This window comes from Trematomus bernacchii, unplaced genomic scaffold, assembly GCF_902827165.1.
Source record: "Trematomus bernacchii unplaced genomic scaffold, fTreBer1.1, whole genome shotgun sequence".
Classification (NCBI taxonomy): Eukaryota; Metazoa; Chordata; class Actinopteri; order Perciformes; family Nototheniidae; genus Trematomus; species Trematomus bernacchii.
This window is the reverse complement of record NW_022987564.1, coordinates 13,505,594-13,525,823: the sequence shown is the minus strand read 5'-3', so window position 1 is coordinate 13,525,823 and position 20,230 is coordinate 13,505,594. Positions and strand designations below refer to the sequence as shown.

At 40.8% G+C, this 20,230-nt stretch overlaps 1 protein-coding gene across 1 annotated transcript in view; it reads left to right on the top strand.

The window, feature by feature from the left end:
* ext1b (exostosin glycosyltransferase 1b) overlaps positions 1 to 17,877 on the top strand; it is a 115,341-nt gene extending 97,464 nt beyond the window's left edge. The window contains exons 8-11 of the mRNA XM_034124367.1: positions 7,903 to 7,992; positions 10,018 to 10,178; positions 11,543 to 11,714; positions 13,923 to 17,877. Of these exons, the coding sequence (XP_033980258.1) occupies positions 7,903 to 7,992; positions 10,018 to 10,178; positions 11,543 to 11,714; positions 13,923 to 14,108 (609 nt within the window). The 3' untranslated portion in view covers positions 14,109 to 17,877. The remainder of the gene's footprint in view (positions 1 to 7,902; positions 7,993 to 10,017; positions 10,179 to 11,542; positions 11,715 to 13,922) is intronic.
* Positions 17,878 to 20,230: the final 2,353 nt, after the last annotated feature.

Sequence of the window (20,230 nt, the reverse complement as noted above, 5' to 3'; positions counted from 1 at the left end):
TTATTTAAATATATATGCTTTTTAGAGATTCAACGATTACTTTTGTTAAGGTCAGGAATCAAGCTGACAAATGCCCCATCAGTAATGTGATATCTTAAAACAACTTGTTTTATTCAAACATACTATGAAGAGTCTCAATATATTCAGTTAATAAGCTGCAACTAGAGAGTAGTTATACAATAGTTATTATGCTTTCTCTGTTGTCTTTCACCAACATCACTACCTTAACTTGATCTGTTTTCTCAATATCTCAAGTACACAGGGGAAAAAAAGAAAAAATATGACTTAAAAAAGATTGTTTACCATGAGTGAGGGAATTTTCTCAGTAGATGTTCTCATGTCAGTCTGGAGATGAGTTGTTTTCCTGTGTTCCTATGACTGACACTGTCCCAGGAGAGTGAAGTGAAGCTCCCAGCCTCAGTGCATTTACTATGACAACCATATTAGGCTGAAGACTCTTCCCTGGTGAAGGGCTCTCTGTGTTTCTCTTGACCTCCCTGTGACCCCTGCTTGTCAGAGTCAAAGGTCAGACGTTGACACAGGGTGAATATTGGCCTCTAAACGCTGATCTGAGTTTGTTTTTTTGGAAAAGGAAACAGGATCTGGTCGCTCATCTGTATTCGGGGATGTCAGACTCATCAGATACAGTTCTCTCCACCTTCTTTAGTGAGGACTTAACGTCACCTGCCAATCAGAGGAAGTGGTTTCCACATCAGTGTCAGTCACCCGGCGGTAGGCTGGGTTTATGGTTTACCTCTCCTCGTGGCTCTGAGTGCTTTCTCCCAAGCTGTCAATCACTGTGTGTGTGTGTGTGTGTGTGTGTGTGTGTGTGTGTGTGTGTGTGTGTGTGTGTGTGTGTGTGTGTGTGTGTGTGTGTGTTGTGTGTGTGTGTGTGTGTGTGTGTGTGTGTGTGTGTGTGTGTGTGTGTGTGTGTGTGTGTGTGTGTGTGTGTGTGTGTGTGTGTGTGTGTGTGTGTGTGTGTGTGTGTGTGTGTGTGTGTGTGTGTGTGTGTGTGTGTGTGTGTGTGTGTGTGTGTGTGTGTGTGTGTGTGTGTGTGTGTGTGTGTGTGTGTGTGTGTGTGTGTGTGTGTGTGTGTGTGTGTGTGTGTGTGTGTGTGTGTGTGTGTGTCAGGAAGCCTGTGGTTTGTTGTTTTTGTGGCGAGGCAAGCTGTGTTCCTCCACAGGAAAAGAGGGAGAAAGAGAGAGAGTTTATCATCTCTTCTGCTTGACTCTTTCTTACTGATCCCCTGTCTCTTTCATCCCCTCTCTCATTTACATGTCCTCTCTTTTCTGATCCAATGTCTCCACGTTGCCAGTCATTTAAATATTATAATTAAATAAATTCACATATTTGGAAAACTGAGGCAGAGAAATTCTAACATTTTTGTTGTAGAGTAGTTTCAGTCACACACAGCCATGAATTCTCACCAACGCACCAAATCCGCAGCTTAAAATAGTCCTGAGCATTCACTCCAGTTTGAGTGAATATTGCAAAAATTGGCCATCTGTGTTGGAAATCACTAAGCCTTTTTAAGAGTGACAAACATTGTTAGTGTGTCTCTTGTCATGGAATTTGTTGAAAGTTAGAACAACATGGAATAACACCACCTTATCATCAACAGTGTTCCCTCTCTTCCTCCCTCTGTCCCTCCTTCTGTCTCTCTGGCAAGTTGGCCAAAAGGCTGCTTTAGGACTGTTGATTTAAGCCGTGTGAGAATCCCTGCAGCGCTTAATATGGTTTCCACAAAAGGGTGGTCCTCGTCTCTCCCTGCTCTGCTGCTGTCCTTTAGAGAGGAGGTGAAGCGCTAGAGGCTGATTCCTGCAGTAAGAGCTCACATTCCTGGAGAGCACCAAGAAGCCCCGGGCTAATGTGTCACACTTCTAACGTTACAAACCATCGGGGAGTTGGAAACACCAGCCTCTCATCCTCTCCTCTCTTTTCTTTTTGTTCGTCCCTTTTTGCTTTTGTCTCGCCGTCACTTTCTCCCCTCTTGTCTCTAACTCTTCTTCGCTGGTATTCCCGCTGACTCGTTCCAGTGAAAAACATGGGATAGTTTCTCTCTACATGCCTGCAGGATATTAGAGCAGTGACAGTGGAATCTCTCCTTTCCACTCTCATTTTCTCCCTCCTTGTCTCTTTGTTAATACTAATGTCCCTCTCTAGACTTGGCTCCTCCGCCCTTGTTAACTGAGAGAGACAGTATACACTTTGAGAAGCTGGTGCTGCTTCTGGTGGGTTTTTGGGGAGAAGAGGAATACAAATGACACTTGTACGAGCCCAAACAAAGAAATCAAGGCTCCGCTGTAGGAGATGGTGGATGGAAATCCATGATTCATACTTAATTGTATGGCTTTAGATGAAAAAAAACAGTAAAACCTTATTGTGTTGCCTATTTATGACATTTAAAGGTAGGGTAGGTAAGTTTGAGAAACCGGCTCGAGATACACTTTTTGTTATATTCCATGGAATGCTCTTAACATCCCGATAGCAATGAATATCTTAAGTGCTTTGACAAAAAATCCATTAAAAAAAATCATCTATGGAAGCCGTAATACTGTAAAAAGCACGACCAATCATTTTAGCCGGCCAGCTAAAATAACTGGATGGCCTACCTGCCTGTCAGCCTTCCATCGGGGCACAAACTTATCTCGTGCCCTCATTGGTCATGTGCGCGTTCGTGTGTGTTGGAGGAGGGGCTCTATAAGGAAGTGGCAGATTTTCTCCGGTTGTGTATTTTCAAATTCTAGCGATCTCGAGCCGGTTTCTCAAACTTACCTACCCCACCTTTAAGCAACATTATGTTCAATCTGCCTTTTTCATCACCAAATGGATCTCACCTTTTTCTTTATTAAAGATGTTTTTGGGCCAGAGAGTGCCTTTATTGGAGATGCAGGGTTATGAGAGGAGATAGAGGGGAGACATGTTCGGTGGGCTAGGGTTTCGAACCAGCTTTCATGGCAGCGGACACTTCTTTTTGTCCTGATCCATTTATATAAAAACCTGTCTGAAAATGAGCTGATCAGATTTTGGCCACTTTATGATGTCATAACGATGTTTTGGCTTGTGTAACCATTAGCCAATCACCAACCAAGGTAACCCCCCCCCCCACCTTATCACCTGAATCTCCTCCTAGAGCACCATTGTGTTCTTTTTAACCAAATATCTCTCAGAGGGGCGTGGGGAGTGGCTCCTTATTTTCATCTAAAGTCACAGACAGAGAATCAGCACTTTTGAAACAGGGCAGAAACAGAGGGGATTATGGGATGCTACAATTCACGATCTGTTTGGTGTTTCAGCCAAACACTTCAGAGACATGCTTTGTATATATCTGAGACCTATAATAATTGATGGAAAACTAATAATAGGGGACCTTTAAACACTTTATTTTTAGTATTTAACAGTATTAAATACAGTTCTTCTGTATTATGTTGCCCAGAGTCAACTGATATGTGAATGCAATCTATTTCTCTTTTTTTTACCAACATTTTTAGGTAATATCGCCTGGACTATAATACAAAATCGGTATCAGAACCAGTTTCTTCCTCCATGAATCAGAATAGACTGGTTTTGCAGCAATAACAAATTATTATTTTATGTCATACCGAGCTGTAGCTTTTCAAATTGTAAAGATTTGCTGCTCTCTCTATCTTTCATCAGCATTGTTTACCTCAAACTAAGTGCTGCCTTAAGAACACCGGCTAGACGTCTGGAAAATGAAATCATGACACAGACAGCTTTGAATACTGCAAGCTGATGGCCCTGATGATTCATAAAATAAAAAAAGCTTATTTATTATTTAGCCACATCCTGCAACAGCTAATCAAATGAGTCAAAACCCAAACACTGTAGCAAATCATGACCGTTATACATTTGAGGATGTTTTTTTTAATTAGGTATTGATGTACTTGTCTCTGGTGTAGGTGATTTAACTTCTCTTGACCGACTTGATGTAATTCTAAAACTAAAATCTTTAAAGTTTTGGCTTAAATGAGCATCTTGAAGACATCACCTCGGGCCTTTTTCAATACTTTACAACATTTTAAACACTAACAGGTTGGTCGATAATAAAAATAAATCATTATTTGCAGCACCAGAATGGATAACAGGCTCCTCACAGCTCCACAGTAAAGTATTTTTTCTGGGTGTTTGTTGCTGCCGTCGGCTGTAGGAGTGATGAAGACCTGTTGAGGGTGAGGTCACCGCGCTTGAACGCATCGCGCAGACAATGCCAGGAGTTGATATAGAAAGAAGTTCAACACTGACTATCCTCCAATGTAAATAAAAGGGCTTTTCAGTGCAGGCGGCGATTCAAAAGAACATTTTTCTTATTTTCCTGACCTTCAGTGCTGTGCTCCATAACTGAATAACAGGCTGTTAGTGTGTATATGTTTAAACTGTGTATCTGGAAGTGATTCTGTGTCTACGTCCATTAAAGTTATGTTTCGTGAGCTGTATCTTGTTTGTGTGGGAGGTTGTTTAAGCCCGAGCACACATCCAGCAACCACCACACACACTTTGTCAACAAGAAGCTGCTGTTTTCTCATCCGAGCGCTTTTCATCACAGAAACACACCGAGAGACTTCCCCGTCTAAATGTCCTCAAGATGTTGCTCTCTACATCCGCCCACCAGGCCCCGGACACCATCACTCTCTGTGCTTCCAGTAAATATTCAAGGACTGTCATGTAATGTTTGGTTTAATTTGCCGTTAGATAAATGCACTCGGTTTATAAACAGTGGTGGATCGGAGCGGTGAACGTATCCCATATGCAGGATACATGAATCATGCTGTATGTGTCTGGCTGCATTTATGTGTTTTTATTGATTTAAAAGAGAAAGACGAGCCCGCGGCAGTAATGGAAACTTGTATCAGCACTTTATCACTGTTGGCAATGGGAGGGCAGTGTGCAGTAAAGCGTAGGATATTGGCTTTTCTCTTGTTCTCTGTGCGCTGTTGTTTGTTGATGTGATGGCTTGTTGTCTCCCGTGAATCTTTAAGGCGTCATCAAAAATACATAGAGTTGATAGTTGAAGCAGAAAAGTTTTTATAAAATGTATCTCCCGGTGAAGATCTGCCCGTGGATATGATTTAAAAACTCCTGAGCTTTGGGTAAGGCAAGGCAAGGCAAGTTTATTTATATAGCACCTTTCAACACAAGGCAATTCAAAGTGCTTTACAAAAATGAAAGACATTAAGAAAATGGCATTTAAAAACAGTCATTAAAAAGCAAAGATAATAAAATAAACATTAAAAAAAAAATACATGGATAAAAGTGACAGTGCAGTTTAAGATGTGAATAGTTCAATTAAAAGCAGCGGCAAAAAGAAAAGTCTTCAGCCTGGATTTAAAAGTAAGAGTTGCAGCGGACCTGCAGGTTTCTGGTAGTTTGTTCCAGATATTTGGAGCATAATAACTAAACGCTGCTTCTCCATGTTTAGTTCTGACTCTGGGGACAGAAAGCTGACCAGTCCCAGAGGACCTGAGAGTTCTGGATGGTTCATAATTTAGCAGGAGGTCAGAAATGTATTTTGGTCCTAAACCATTCAAAGCTTTATAAACCAGCAGCAGTATTTTTGAAATAAATTCTTTGACACACAGGAAGCCAGTGTAAAGACTTCAGAACTGGAGTGATGTGATCCACTTTTTTAGTGTTAGTGAGGACTCGAGCAGCAGCATTCTGAATCAGCTGCAGCTTTCTAATGGATTTTTTAGTGAAACCTGTGAAGACACCATTACAGTAGTCGAGTCTACTGAAGATAAAAGCATGGACAAGTTTTTCCAAATCCTGCTGTGACATTAATCTTTTAATCCTAGATATATTCTTTAGGTGATAGTTGGCTGATTTAGTAACTGTTTTAATGTGACTGTTGAAGCTCAGGTCAGAGTTCATGACTACACCTAGATGTCTGGCTTCATCTGTTGTTTTGAACATTGCAGACTGAAGCTCAGTGCTAACTTTTATACGTTCTGCCTTGGCTCCAAAAACCATTACCTCAGTTTTATCTTTGTTTAATTGGAGAAAGTTCTGACACATCCAGTCATTGATTTATTCAATGCACTTACTCAGTGTTTGAATTGGAGCATAGTCTCCTGGTGAAATGGTTATGTAAATGTGGGTGTCATCTGCATAGCTATGGTAACTTATTTTGTAGTTTTTCATTATCTGAGCCAGTGGTAGCATGCAGATGTTAAAGAGAAGAGGCCCCAAGATGGAGCCTTGAGGAACCCCACATGTCATATTTGTCAACTTAGATGTGTATTTTCCTATAGAAACAAAGTTTTTTCTGTCCTTTAAGTAGGATTCAAACCAATTTAGAACTGTTGCCGAAAGTCCCACCCAGTTTTCTAGTCGGTCTAGTAATATGTTGTGGTCAACAGTGTCAAACGCAGCACTGAGATCTAATAATACTAACACTGAAGTTCTGCCACTGTCTGTGTTTAAGTGGATGTCATTGAAGACCTTTACAAGAGCAGTCTCAGTGCTGTGGTTTGGACGAAAGCCTGACTGGAACACATCGAAACAGTTATTTAAATGCAAGAAATTACTTTTTCAATGATTTTACCTAGAAATGGCAGGTTTGATATTGGCCTGTAGTTGTTCATTACTGAAGCATCTAGATTATTGTTTTTTAAGAACGGTTTAATGACTGCAGTTTTTAGGGCCTGTGGAAAAACACCTGAGTAAAGAGACTTGTCTACTATATGAAGTAGATCTGAGGCCATGCAATGAAAAACATTTTTGAAAAATCCTGTTGGAATAATATCAAGGCAGCAGGAGGAGGATTTCAGAAGTTGAATAATGTCCTCTAGGTTTTTATCATTAATCTGATGGAATTGTGTCATGGTGTTTGAATTGATTTTAAGTGGACACAGGGACAACACATTTGCTGTACCTGATGCAGAGGCACTGACTGCTTGTCTGATTTTCTGAATTGTGTCAGTGAAGAAGGAGGCAAAGTCATTGCAGGCCCTGGTGGATAGAAATTCAGAGGCTACTGACACTGGGGGGTTTGTTAGTCTGTCGACAGTAGCAAATAAGGCACGTGCGTTGTTTTTGTTTTTGGCAATGATGTCAGAGAAGAAAGACTGTCGTGCAATTTTCAATTCCAAATTATAAAGGCCAAGTCTCTCTTTATAGATTTCAAAATGAACCTGGAGATTTGTTTTTCGCCACCTACGTTCAGCTTTTCGACACTCTCTTAGGTAGAAACTGAAAGAACAAAACGTCAGGGTAGCTAAGATCATCCTTAACAATTATATAAGCCATGTTTTTACACTACCTCTGGATCGTTTGACTACTTTAACGTGAAAAGTGTCATGTGAACTCACAAGGATCACCAGTTCATTACATTTTATTGTCTTTCAGCTCATTGTTTGTTTTTTTTGGCACACAGATTGACTGTTTTGTTTCACTCGCACAACTCTAAAGCTGGACTTTGGCTTTAATTACGCCCACAATTGGCAGCCCCCCAAAACTGTACACTTTATACAAGCACCAAACGACAGATAAAGTTAGCTGGAAAACATAGTGGAGCATTTGGCAGCTAAAGTGTTTTCCCTCTGGAGTTGGTAGAGACCAAAATCAGAGCTCAAAAGAAAGATGTTGGATACAAAAGCCCATATTTTGAGCAAATCTCTCAATTCAACCTCCAAGAAGTAAGAATGACATGAAGCTGTTTCCATTTGGCTCTCGTTTCTATTCATGATCATCTCTCAACTGTTAGTTCAAAAGGCACCTGAATGAAGAAAGGGGCAAACAGTTTCCACAACTTTCAGAAATATATTTGCTCCTGCCTTTTTTGTGTTCCAGGCTACTAAATGATCACAAATGAAAGCTGTATGAGGGGAATGAACTCCCAACTCCTCTGGTTTTAATCCTCTGTGCTCTGTGTTTCTCCTGCAGGTCATGAGCAGTCGCTTCCTGCCCTACGAGACCATAGTGACCGACGCTGTCCTCAGCCTGGATGAAGACACCGTGTTGTCCACCACAGAGGTTTGTTGTAATATAATAAAGTAGAAAACCTTTGCTCTCTTTCTTGCTGCCTCTTGTGTGTATCAATAGTCTGGTCCTCTTGAGACAAAACACAGATCCAAACCCTCTCCATGTCCCCAAAGCAACTCTGATTGCATTTTCTCTCTATATTGTTATCACTCTTTTGGTTTGTCCCCGGTGTTTTCAAGTTATCGCTCTGAAACTCAATTCTTAAATCGCTTAAACTACTCTAACTTTGACTCCCAGTGATTTTTTTCCCTATCCACATCCGCCCTTCTCTTCCCTTTTCTTTCCGCCTGTAATCACACCGTACCTCCAGAATCCCCTATTGGAGAACGGCATTATGGGCATTTTTGTTCCACATGCTGTCGGGACTGTTCACGTGTTTCCCGGGGACAGGTTTTGGCGCGGCACCATGGGAAGCCAGATGCTGCTTTGAACAGGGTAGAATTAGATCTCATAAAGGCTGTTTGTGCCGAGGATCAAAATGGCAACTCAGAGCTGGCAGTTTAGGGAAAATCCAGCACCGAAAAAATGAATTGACTCGTGTTGCTCACATGGAGACAGTTGGATCATGTTCACAAACATTAGGGTTTGGGAAACATAAATGCCAGTAATGTTTATACAATTTAGTGAGAAATAGCATCACTTTCTGGACAGTCTCCTTGTTTTCCTCTTAGCTGAAGATGGTGAGAAGCAGAGCAGATATTCATAATCAAATAAAAACTAGCATCCAGTTCTCCTTTCTGTTTTTTTAATTTATAATAATGTATTGTAAAATATGCCAGCTATACTTCCGTTTGATTCTGGTTCAACGAGTTTTCCTTGTTACTGTTATTCCATATACGCTTTTGCTTTGCATTGAAAGTAAGAGCGAAAGAGAAGCAGATCTCTCTTCTTCTCCTCCTCTGGGATTTGTTGGTGAGCACAAATTGTGGCAGGAAGAGATAAATGTGTGTTGTGTTTTAGAGTGGGGTTTGACATAATGTAAGCAGTCTCAGTGAAGTACAGTGTGGTAATGTGTGGTGTAATGCAGAACAGGCTGTTTGAGGAGCAGCTGAGCACTTTTAGATCTTCTCATCTGATTATTTGATTGAATGCTTTGATCGTGTCCTCAGAAGTTCAGGCAGCTGCTGAGAGGAGACTGCGTTGTGCTCAATGAGGTTTTGCCGCTGTTGTATTTTCCCTATGGTGTGTTACAGTGTGCACAGCCTTTGTTTCTTGTTTTGATCAATTAATACTGTAAATAGAACATTAATTGCAACCAAATGTTATTTCCCACATTTTAAATGTCATGCTTTAAACCTTCAGTGCAGACCATTTGTCTGAGTAATTACAAAACTAGCATGGGAAAGTTACTCACATCGCCAATATGCTCCAAAATACAAAAAGTCCTGCAGTCCATCTTTAAATGTTAAACTGACAGAATACATCTGGGAATACTTGAGATTTTTTACATTTTTCTTGCTTTATAAATAAGTTAACCCATTAACTAAAGCAACTTGTGGGTTGCCAAGATGTGGAGGCTGGTGTTTATCCTGTCTGACTAGTAGTAATGCGGTTATAATTGTTGACATTTATTATTAAACAGTTTCATGCTTTCAAGAAGGAATCAAATCAATGAAAGAGTTAGTTAATAAATAGTTTTAATTGTTTAAAAGTAATGGTTGAAATAAACAACAGGGGTACCTTGGGGTAGTTTATTTGACGCGATTGTGAAGACTGTATGTCATATCAAATATATTGGTAACCGCTGCCGTGATCAACTAGAGAATGAACAATAATAATTTATAAAAGTGTCCTGCTCAAGGAGGATAAACGCCATTTAAAATGTATTTGCCCAACCTGGCAACCCAAAAACTCTAACCAACTGCTTGTAAAATGATGAATCATAAGAAAATACATTTTTTATCATGAAATAATTAATCTCAACTTGAAATAGATGAATTATCAGGATGTGGTACTAGTTGTAAATATCATGTTCTGCATCATATATGTTCAAATCTGTATTTTCTTTCTGTCAAGGTGGATTTTGCCTTCACCGTGTGGCAGAGTTTCCCAGAGCGGATCGTTGGTTACCCGGCTCGCAGCCACTTCTGGGACAGCAACAAGGAGCGCTGGGGCTACACGTCCAAATGGACCAACGACTACTCCATGGTGCTGACGGGGGCCGCCATCTACCACCGGTACAGAACACACCTCACATTAAACACTTCCACTACAGCTGTTTACCTCCTCTCTGTCTCACTGCGCTCTGCTGTTTCCTCTCATGCTCTTTCACTTCTGCTCTGTTCTCCTTCTGTTGTACGGGGGATCACAGCTCTGCTCCGCTCTGCTCTCCAGTGTTCAGTCGTCTTTCTTTTGATGCAACACTTTGATGTGGTGATCTGTAGATTATAAAAGTAGGTGTGATGTTCAGTGTTGCACAGCCTCGGGAATTTTGACACTTGGTATGTTTTATCCCAAAACATTTCAATTTGTCTGCTTCAAGGCGTTTCATAGTTCTTGTGTTTAGTTTTACTACAGGGCTGTCAGCTTTTATATGGTTTCACTCAGCTGTGATGGCCGCAGTCCATTAGGCTGAAGCCAGCCAATCAGAGGAGCCCAACGCTTAATCGCTTTCAATAACTCAGGCACTCGATTTTTCTCGAACACCAGCAATCAGTCTGCTGATGGACTCAGAGTTCTGCCCAAAGGCTTCAACCTGGAACCTAAATTTGTGGTTCTTCTTAATTGAGTTGTCGAAGCAGTTCTTTGTGACCCCCCCCCCCCCCCCCCGCTACACAGGGACGCTTTTAGGCATTAATCCAAAACCAAAGTTTGGGAACTTACTCAGCATTGTTAGAGAAGAATGTAACAGCAAATCAATATACAATTCTACGTGTGCAATATGGAAAGGGAAATGAGTTATAAAAAAAAACACAAAATGTAATCAGACCACATCTCACAGATATACAGTTTTCTCGAACAGAGGCAATTAAAAAAACAATGAACATCAACAAAGTTGGCAAATCAAATCCTTAATCTGCTTTATTTTCCTATGAAATGCTTTCATCTTTGATTCTTACTGGAGTTACACCAGGATACAGTACACACACACACACACACAATGTGTTTAGAATTTTGGGATGTTCCTCTATGGTCAGAGTTTTGGCTGCTCCCATTGATTTAGGGTCCTAAGGGCCAGTTACAACATACGAGTTGTTTTTATTGCCTGTGCCAAACAAGCATTTAACTGAGAATGATTGAATCAGGGGACGCTTGCTATTTTAATAATGTGCTCTAATTAATATGTCTAACTATTGCTGCTACATGCCCATTTGCACTATTGTACAGTATATTGTATATACTGGTGTTTTAATGTTTGGTCGTGTTATGTATATTGTAAAATGTACTTTTGCTGTTCTAGAAAAGGCCAAGACCAATTTACACTGAGGTGGACGCTAAATGAAATCAAATGTATCATTATTTTAGGGTCTCAGGCTTTTTCCAAGCTACCCAAATCATTCTTTTCTATATATTTCTAACTCCTCACTGTCCTCTCTTGCAGGTACTACCATCACCTCTACACCAACTTTTTACCCACGAGTCTGAAGGGCATGGTGGACCAGCTGGCCAACTGTGAGGACATCCTGATGAACTTCCTGGTCTCTGCCGTCACCAAGCTGCCGCCCATCAAGGTCACACAGAAGAAACAGTACAAGGAGACCATGATGGGACAGGTAAGAGTGGATGAAGCCCCTCTCAAGACTGCACCCATGTCATTTTAAAATGTATTATGGATTACTTAAAGGTCACCTATTGTGCAAAATCCACTGCTAGTGGAGCTTGCACTAATTGTGCCGCATAAGCGCACAAAGGTGCGCCGCATTTGCGCTTCAGATGAGGCACCCTCCGCGAGGTGAGGCTCCCTCCACGAGGCGAGGCCCCCTCCGCGAGGTGAGGCCCACGCAGTCTGCGTGATCTGCGTGTAGGGAGGGGCGGCCCTGTGTGTAACCATTAGCCAATAACCGACCAAGGTAACCCCCCCCCCCCACCTTATCACCTGAATCTCCTCCTAGAGCACCATTGAGTTTTTTTTAACCAAATATCTCTCAGAGGGGTGTGGGAAGGGGCTCCTTATTTTCATCTAAAGTAAAAGACAGAGAATCAGCACTTTTGAAACAGGGCTGAAACAGAGGGGATTATGGGATGCTACAATGATCTGTTTGGTATTTGGAGCCAAACACTTTAGAGACATGTTTTGTTTATATCTGAGACCTATAATATATTGATGAAAAACAGTGTAATAGGGGGCCTTTAAATGAATCAATGCTATTCAACACTGCCAAGAGAAACAGGACACTTGTGAGTACAAAGAAATTGATCTGCATTAAAGAGGATATGATTGAACTCTTCAGAATTTTACATTTAGAGTTATAATATAATCCTCTTTGATTCTATGATTTTTATAAATGGTGATTCATGCTGGAGCCAGCGTTGTTGTCTTCCCAGCATCAGTGTGTGTCATGGCCTCTCAGTGTGACTTGCTGCTCCGTGAACAGCATGAATTATTCTGTTAAAAAGCTTTGCCCGTGGGTAAACAGGACAAGTCACTCACTGTACAGCCCAGAGACAAAAGCACAGAGGAGCCGTGTCAGTTTTATGGCTTTTTAGAGTTTTCTAGTCTGACTCCAGTCTCCCAAATATAGAATATGATCCAGCTGATGATTTATTGAGAAACATTAATGTCCTTCATCATTTATTAATGGTGTTCTCTTGTCACAGTGTCTGAAATGTGACTATGATTGAATGAAAGGATGCAGATGACTGTTATTGTCGAAGTTTCTCATTTAATGAGAACGTCTCTTTCCTGCCAATGATCTGAGGCTGTGGTTTCTGTCTGGCAGAGCCCCACATCCATCCCATCGACACCACTTCACCACGTTCAAAAAAAAGTTCATAACAATTGCTTTTGAAGTGGATCTCAAGCTATACAGCATACACTAGGATATTGTTCCAATGCTTTTTCATGCAGTTTAATTGTTTGTGTTTAAGCTCACTATTCCTACAGTTACATCATTTTATTTTAGCACAGTTTAGCTTTTTTTGTTGTTTACCATTTAGCCATTTCCTTATATCTAACCATTTAAAACTGATAACCATACCATTTAGTTAATTATGTAAAATGTTACTTAAGGTCTTCTTTACAGCTGTTTATCCATTCAAACTAGCTCTTATTATTTGAACTGGTTCACCATTATTTTAAGCTTGTTATGTCAACTGGTTTACCTCAACTATCTAGCTAACTGGTTATTATGACAACACTGTTTTTCTAGAGGTCAGCAGCACAAATCAGGCTATATAAATTCATACCTTGTATATTTGTCCATGTAATTGAGAGACAGCCCTTAGCAAAAGCAGAAGTACATCCTTGAGTACAAGTACCCCGTGGTTATGAATCACTTATCTAAAGCAGGGTTTTGTCCTATCTGGGTAACAGGGGCACTGCGCCCTCATACCAAAAAGCCGATATTACCCGTAACATTTTTAAAAAAAAATCTGTTTGTCAAAGACTGTACAATTACTCAAGAAATATGAAATCAGGTCAAATAGACCGTCAGACGCATATACAGCTTTGTTTTTACGGAGCTGCGACGTCACATTGTTGTTTACGTCTGCGGGGCCATCTTGTATAGGGGCGCCATGTTCTTGTAAGAATTTATACATCTTAGAAACAAGATCAGCGCCCTCATACTATATTTTTCTAGATAAACCCCTGTAAAGTAATAATTATGTCATCAAATATGTTCTTGTTGTTCTTAGTTTAATCTTTACGGTGTATTGCACTTCTTGTAAGTCACTTTGATAAAAGCCTCAGCTCAATGCAATGTAATGTCATTATTTGCTGTAATAATATGAAGCTAACTTTCTTCTTCCTCTTCCCCCAGTCTTCGAGGGCTTCCCGCTGGGCCGACCCGGACCACTTCGCCCAGCGGCAGACCTGCATGAACAAGTTCGCCAGCTGGTTTGGCGCCATGCCGCTGGTCCACTCCCAGATGAGGCTGGACCCCGTCCTGTTCAAGGACCAGGTCTCCATCCTGCGCAAGAAATACAGGGACATCGAGAGGCTCTGACAGGACTGGCGCCCCCTCGCGGGAGACCCCACGCAGGGGGAGGCGCGGGAGAGAGACTCAGTGGAGAGCAGAAGGAGTAGTAAGACTCCAGCGGGGTGGACGGGGGGGGCCGCTCTGCCTTCCACTCAGCACATCGCCAACGACCACAGCGCCAGGACTTGACGTGTGGAGGGATGAATAGGAAACAAGCAGATGGCGTTTGGATACAAAAAACACAAACAGAAATCGCAAACAGACAGACAGAGAAGAGTACACAAACTGATGGACATGCCAAACAGTTCTGTATGTTCTGCAAACGTGCAAACACGCAGCACACACTACTGACGACGAGAACTCTTGGATAGAATATTTTTTTGTACAACACGAACAAGCACGACATTGACTCTCCTGCTCTCTCGGCACATGTGCAGGACGGTAGAAGAGGGAAGGTGTACACGGTCACAAACCTGGCAACCCCGCCCACCTACTGATCGCCCCTAGCAACCCTCCCCCTTGCCTGCATCAGGATGTAATACTGGACTACCCAAACCCCTGCTTCATATCCCAGGAAACCCTGTTCTTTAGTTGATTTGATTTCTGTACAAATCAGCTCTCTGGTGTCACTGTTGACTCTCTTCTCTCTAAGAGGTTTCAAATCTGAGCGTCTTCAGTGTCCTATTTCCATTCTCAAAGCAGAAACGTAAACAGCAGTGTCCAACCTGTTATTCAAGTGGCCCGACGAGGTTTCTTTTATAGCAAAGCAGCCATTATTTCTTGAAATTCAAAACACATCCTTGAGCCTGAAAACATCCCCCACCCCCCCCCCTTCCTCGGCTCATTCCTTGATGTGCTGATATGGCTTTTATAATGGTCTCTCCGCCGCTGCCCCGTTATCACTGAGTTAAGTTAGAAAAACATCTACTTTCATATCCCATTCTCCTCTCACACTCACCACGGCATTTGTACTTTTCTCATCTTTTTTTTCTTTTCACTTACTTTCATCATCTTTTATTTCCCCCTCCAAACTCTTCGCTCTTATGCGCGCGCGCGTGTGTGAGTGTGTTTATGTGTGCGTGCATGTTGTGTGCACAGAGCCTTGAAAAGTTGGCTCATCCAACCATAAGCTCAAGCGGAGTACATTTTCCTTCTGTTGGAATGAGCGACATTTCTAGATGAAATGGAGCATAACGTTGCTTTCTAACCCAAACTCCTTTCGCCCATGTATTCTTCCTGCATGGCCTCGCAGCACTACCCTTACAGGGGGGGGGGGGAACAGAAACATTTCAGACCATCGCAGGTCTTTAGTGACCGGCGTCATTTCACAGGAGTGCTTGTAGAGAGATTCAGTTTTGTAAACGCTGAGCGCATCAGTGCCATTCTGTCATCAGGGTCTGCCTTTAAGAATTGTTTATTGCACATCACGTTGCCTACATCATTTTGAGATGCCTAGACGCTCTTGTGTTGAAATATTCGAGTCATCAGTCCAATGTGGCTCTCCTGCCATCACCATTTATTTCCCCCCCCGTGACATATCAGAGGACCTCGGAGCCATTAAATTGACAAAAGGTTTTCTCCTCCATTTGTCAGGCAGAGATATGTTTGGGCTTCAATTAGGTAAAGCTATTTCATTTGGAGTGCAGTTTTATTCCCGGGAGACAAGCTGTTGATGAAACACTCTAACATTAGAGACCGCTGTGATGTGGAGGCAGTGACCCACAAACATGACCTGCTGGCTGATGCTAGCCTTGGGAGGGGGGCTTTTTTTCCCCTTATAACATCTGCTCATAGTATCCCCGGCAAACCGCCTAACATTTTGCACCTTAAATTACCTTTATTGGTATTGGACAACCAGATCTAAATGCTTAAATTACTAGCTTCAGCGGCTGTGAGCGCAGGCGACTCTCACATTTAGTTTGCAGACACATAAATGAAAGCAGCATGCTTTTAGTGGCCTTTCTGTCAGGCAGGCATTCAGCGTAATGTCTGTTCAGTGTGTTAATCATTAGCTTTCATCAACATTGTCATTATCAGTGTCACACATGTTTTACTTTGGTTTTTATCTGTTTACGAATAGATTATATGAAATGTATTGTCAAGCCTTTTCAGTGTCAACAAAGGTGTCGTTCATGCTATGAAGTGTCATATCCAAATGCTGCCATTGCTCGGTTTTCAGCATTCATCAAACAGCAGGACTATCATGTGTTTTTTCTCCTCATCATTGCATTAAATATCATGCGTGTAGTTACATTCTGTGACTTCAAGTTTGGAGTGTTAGTTGTTTTGCCAGGAGAGATTTACGATCTGTTTAATGTGGAGTCACAACGTTCTCTCATCTATGGTACAGAACGTGATTCTGGGAACAACACACTCCTTACTCTGTGTGCATCTGGTTCCTATTTCTCCTTCTTTAGAAAACCATATTGTTTGAATCCAAATCAAGCCTTTCATGTCCGATCGTTTGAATCACTGTATGTGGATCATCTCAAGCGTCCCCCAGCTTTGCAGACATTTCAAACGCAAAGCCCATTTCAAATCCATGCGCCTCTCAGCACTGTATATAGGCATATATTTATTTTTTGAAGAAAAAAAAAAAAACAGTGTACGATTTGAGATGACGTGGCGCAAACATAAGACTGATCCTGCATCGCTGAGGGGGGGTAGTGGTATTTATTCTGATTATTTTCTATGCGCTGCACATTAATCCACAAAGATGCCGATACACAGCTCGTGTTATGTTTCACTGTGCATTGGTTTTCCAGGGAAACGTACTCACACTCTTTCTCAAACCGAACTCCTCCCCAGAGTTGAGTTTTAACTCTAAAAGATTGCACACACCAGTGATCTAGAATTGGATTGGGGCAAACAATGTTGGCTCAGCGCGGGCATCAAATTGCAAAGTCCCCAATAAAGACTACGCCAACTGACACATGGAAAATAATAACCAGCTGGGTCCTCTGAAGCAGATGGAAACATTTTCAGATTGTGCTGTAACATCTTCCCCCCCCATGCATTACATTAATGGGTCTGAGGCTGTACACACTGTGTTTAAATTGCCTCTTTCAAAGCCTGCTTTCGGGTCAGATAACATGGCAACAGAGACCTGCTCCATCCCTCAGTTGGCGTGCTGTACAGTATATCGAGTCCGCTGCTCCATCAGAGTGTGACGGATGTGATTTAGGCCACCTGGAAAACCTCTGCATCCGCTTACAAAGCCTCTGTCATCTGATCAGGGGGAACATTATGCAAGTTAACATTGTGTGCGTGGAAACAGAGGGAAGGTTTACCCAAAATGTGCCAGGCAGTTAGTGTTTATAGTGTCGACAGCGTGTGTGCTGGAAACTAGTCTGTTCTTGATTTGTGCCTTTTTATCAACATGTGAGTTCTTGAGATGCCGAGCTCTGTCTGTCCGAGACGCCTCCAGCAGGCGGGCAGCAGCAGCAGGGCCCACAGCCCCGCATTCATACACTGGATGAGTCACAGCTTCCATTCCCTTATTCCAAAACCCTGTTTTCATCTTTGTGTTTGGACACTGTTGCTAAGGCGACAACGTATGACCACTTCCTGTTTGGGATTATTTATCAGAGATTTGGCTGTTATCACTTTACCAATCAGCAGTAAGATCTGTTGATCCGTAAGGACTCAGTCGAGCCCAGCTGTCCCGATGCCTTCTCCTCCCTCCTACCATGTAATTAACAGAAGACTTTTATAGAGGTCACAAATGAAATAGGTAAATGCCAATTTTGTAAGAATGATTTATAAAAAAATAAACTCATATTTGATGATAACTGCATTGCATTGTTCCGTTTTTTTACAGTGTTTTTGAATGTTTGCTGTGAAAATAATTGATATTTTATACTATTGAATTTCACAATAAAGGCCGGTGAAAAGTCATACTTTAGTATTTTGAAACTCATACTATATTGTGCCATTAAAAGTCAGCAAAGAATGGCATAACATGAGTCAGAGTATCTCATAAAACATATTCTTTATAATAGTGAGTAGTACACTATGCAAAAGTTATAGTAACAATATCCATACAAATTATATAGTATACTATGCAATAAAAAAAGACCGTATAGTAAAAGATTATAAGGAAAATATCAGCGTACAGTGTCATAAAGTCATGAAAAATATCCTAGCATAGCATGCCAAAAAACGTTATAATGTAGTATAAGTAAAAAATATTAAAAAGGACTTGTATAGTGTTCCAAAGAGATACAATTTTACAGTTTAACAAACAAAAAAGAATATGTCAAACATAAAGTCACAGCATAGTATTTCATAGAAAAAAGCTTATATGTCATTGAAACTTTACAAAAGAGGTATGTTTTGAAAAGGTTGATAATTATCCGATACAAATGACAAACGCAAAAAACAACAAATGATGGTATGTAAATCATTTCTGAAAGAAGCACATGGTATAGTATGTCAACATATCAGAAAAAAACGATATAGTATATTATGTGGAAAATATCTGATAAAAACGAGTACAGTAAAGAAAAAGTACAGTGTCGAAATATAAGAAAAACAACATAACGTATGTTGAAAATATCCCAAAAATAGACATAATGTAGTATGTCAAAATATCCCAAAAGACGGCATAGTATGGAATGTCAAAAGTAGCAAAAAAATAGACATTGTATATTATGTCCAAAATATGACAAAAAATTGCATTAGTATGTCGAAAATATCACAAAAAGGGTTAAAGTATAGTATGTTTAAAAAATATCACTAAAAATGACATCATGGTATGTCGTACATTTCTGAATAAATGACATTCCTCAGCCTCTGACCTCTGACCCTGACCTCTGACCCTGCTCAGTGAGAACACACTCCACTATTACAGTCATAATGCTGCACGGCCCTCACAGATATTATAACCAGCCCTGTATTAGACCCCTGAGGGGGGGTTTATTAGTCACTACTTTGACCATTGATTTTTCTTTACTCCTCTGAAAGCCCCCTCTCAGCTCCAGTGCTGCATCTGTCCTGCTTTCCCTGAGGACCGTACCCTCAGAACACATCTCAGATGGGACCCCGGGTTTGCTCTGAATTATTAAACGCCTCCATATCAGACATCCATATTCTCATGCATATCTGTGACGGCAGTGACATATGACTGTGTGTGTGACTGTGTGTGTGTGCGTGTGTGCACGTGTACTCAGATTTGAGCTCATGTTGCATGTTTGGATTGAATGATGTCCTTTGGGAATTCTCCGTCTTACCCTTACTCAGTCTGACATTTCCAATCTATAAATGAGGATTTTGTTCAATACCTGCCTTGTCATGTGACCTCATGACTCAAAATGAATGCAGCATCTCTTTACTACACCTCTTTTTATTAGATTTGATTAATATTTCAATTTGATTTGAGTATTGTTCACATGATTATTGTGACATACATTTTTGAAGAAGCCCTAAAATGTAATAAAAATATGTTAGTCCTATTTGTCCAGTGTAGTAATACAATGCTGCATTGGTAATGCAACGTTTTTCATTGAAAACTGCAAAATCTTCATACAAATACTTAATAGTTATCATATTAAATCGAATGAAAAGAGTCATGTCTTATGTGTCCAGTGTAGAAATAATATACGAGTAGGATTGGGGGTCAATAGGTCACATGACATGGAAGCCATTACAAAAATCAAGACATTTAAATAGAAAACTAGATTTTTCAAACAAACATTCAAATACAGTAAGACAGAAGGGTGACTAATATCCAATAAAGGTGGGGTGTCTTATGTGTTCAAGGTAGTTATAGTATTTAGTATGGATATAGAGTTTCATGACATGGAAGCTATTGAAAAAAAACTGTCTTAAAATACATGTTTTAATTCAAATCATGACACACCAGAAATCTAAAAAGGTGTCTCACATAAGATAAACGTTAACTTAGTGTGTTAGGAGTGAGGGATATGCTGGAAGTGTAACATAAATGCATTACAGACTTGATTTAAGGTCATTTTGAAACATTATTTGTCCACCATTGAGTAATGAAAAGCTGGTCTCGTCCGGTACATCGTTATAGAAATAAGAAACTATCTTTTAGCAGTATTCCTAGGAGTGACTTTGAGATGCTGGATGAATACAGACGGGATAAACAACAGATACGCCAGCGAACAAAAATCACAAAACAGCGC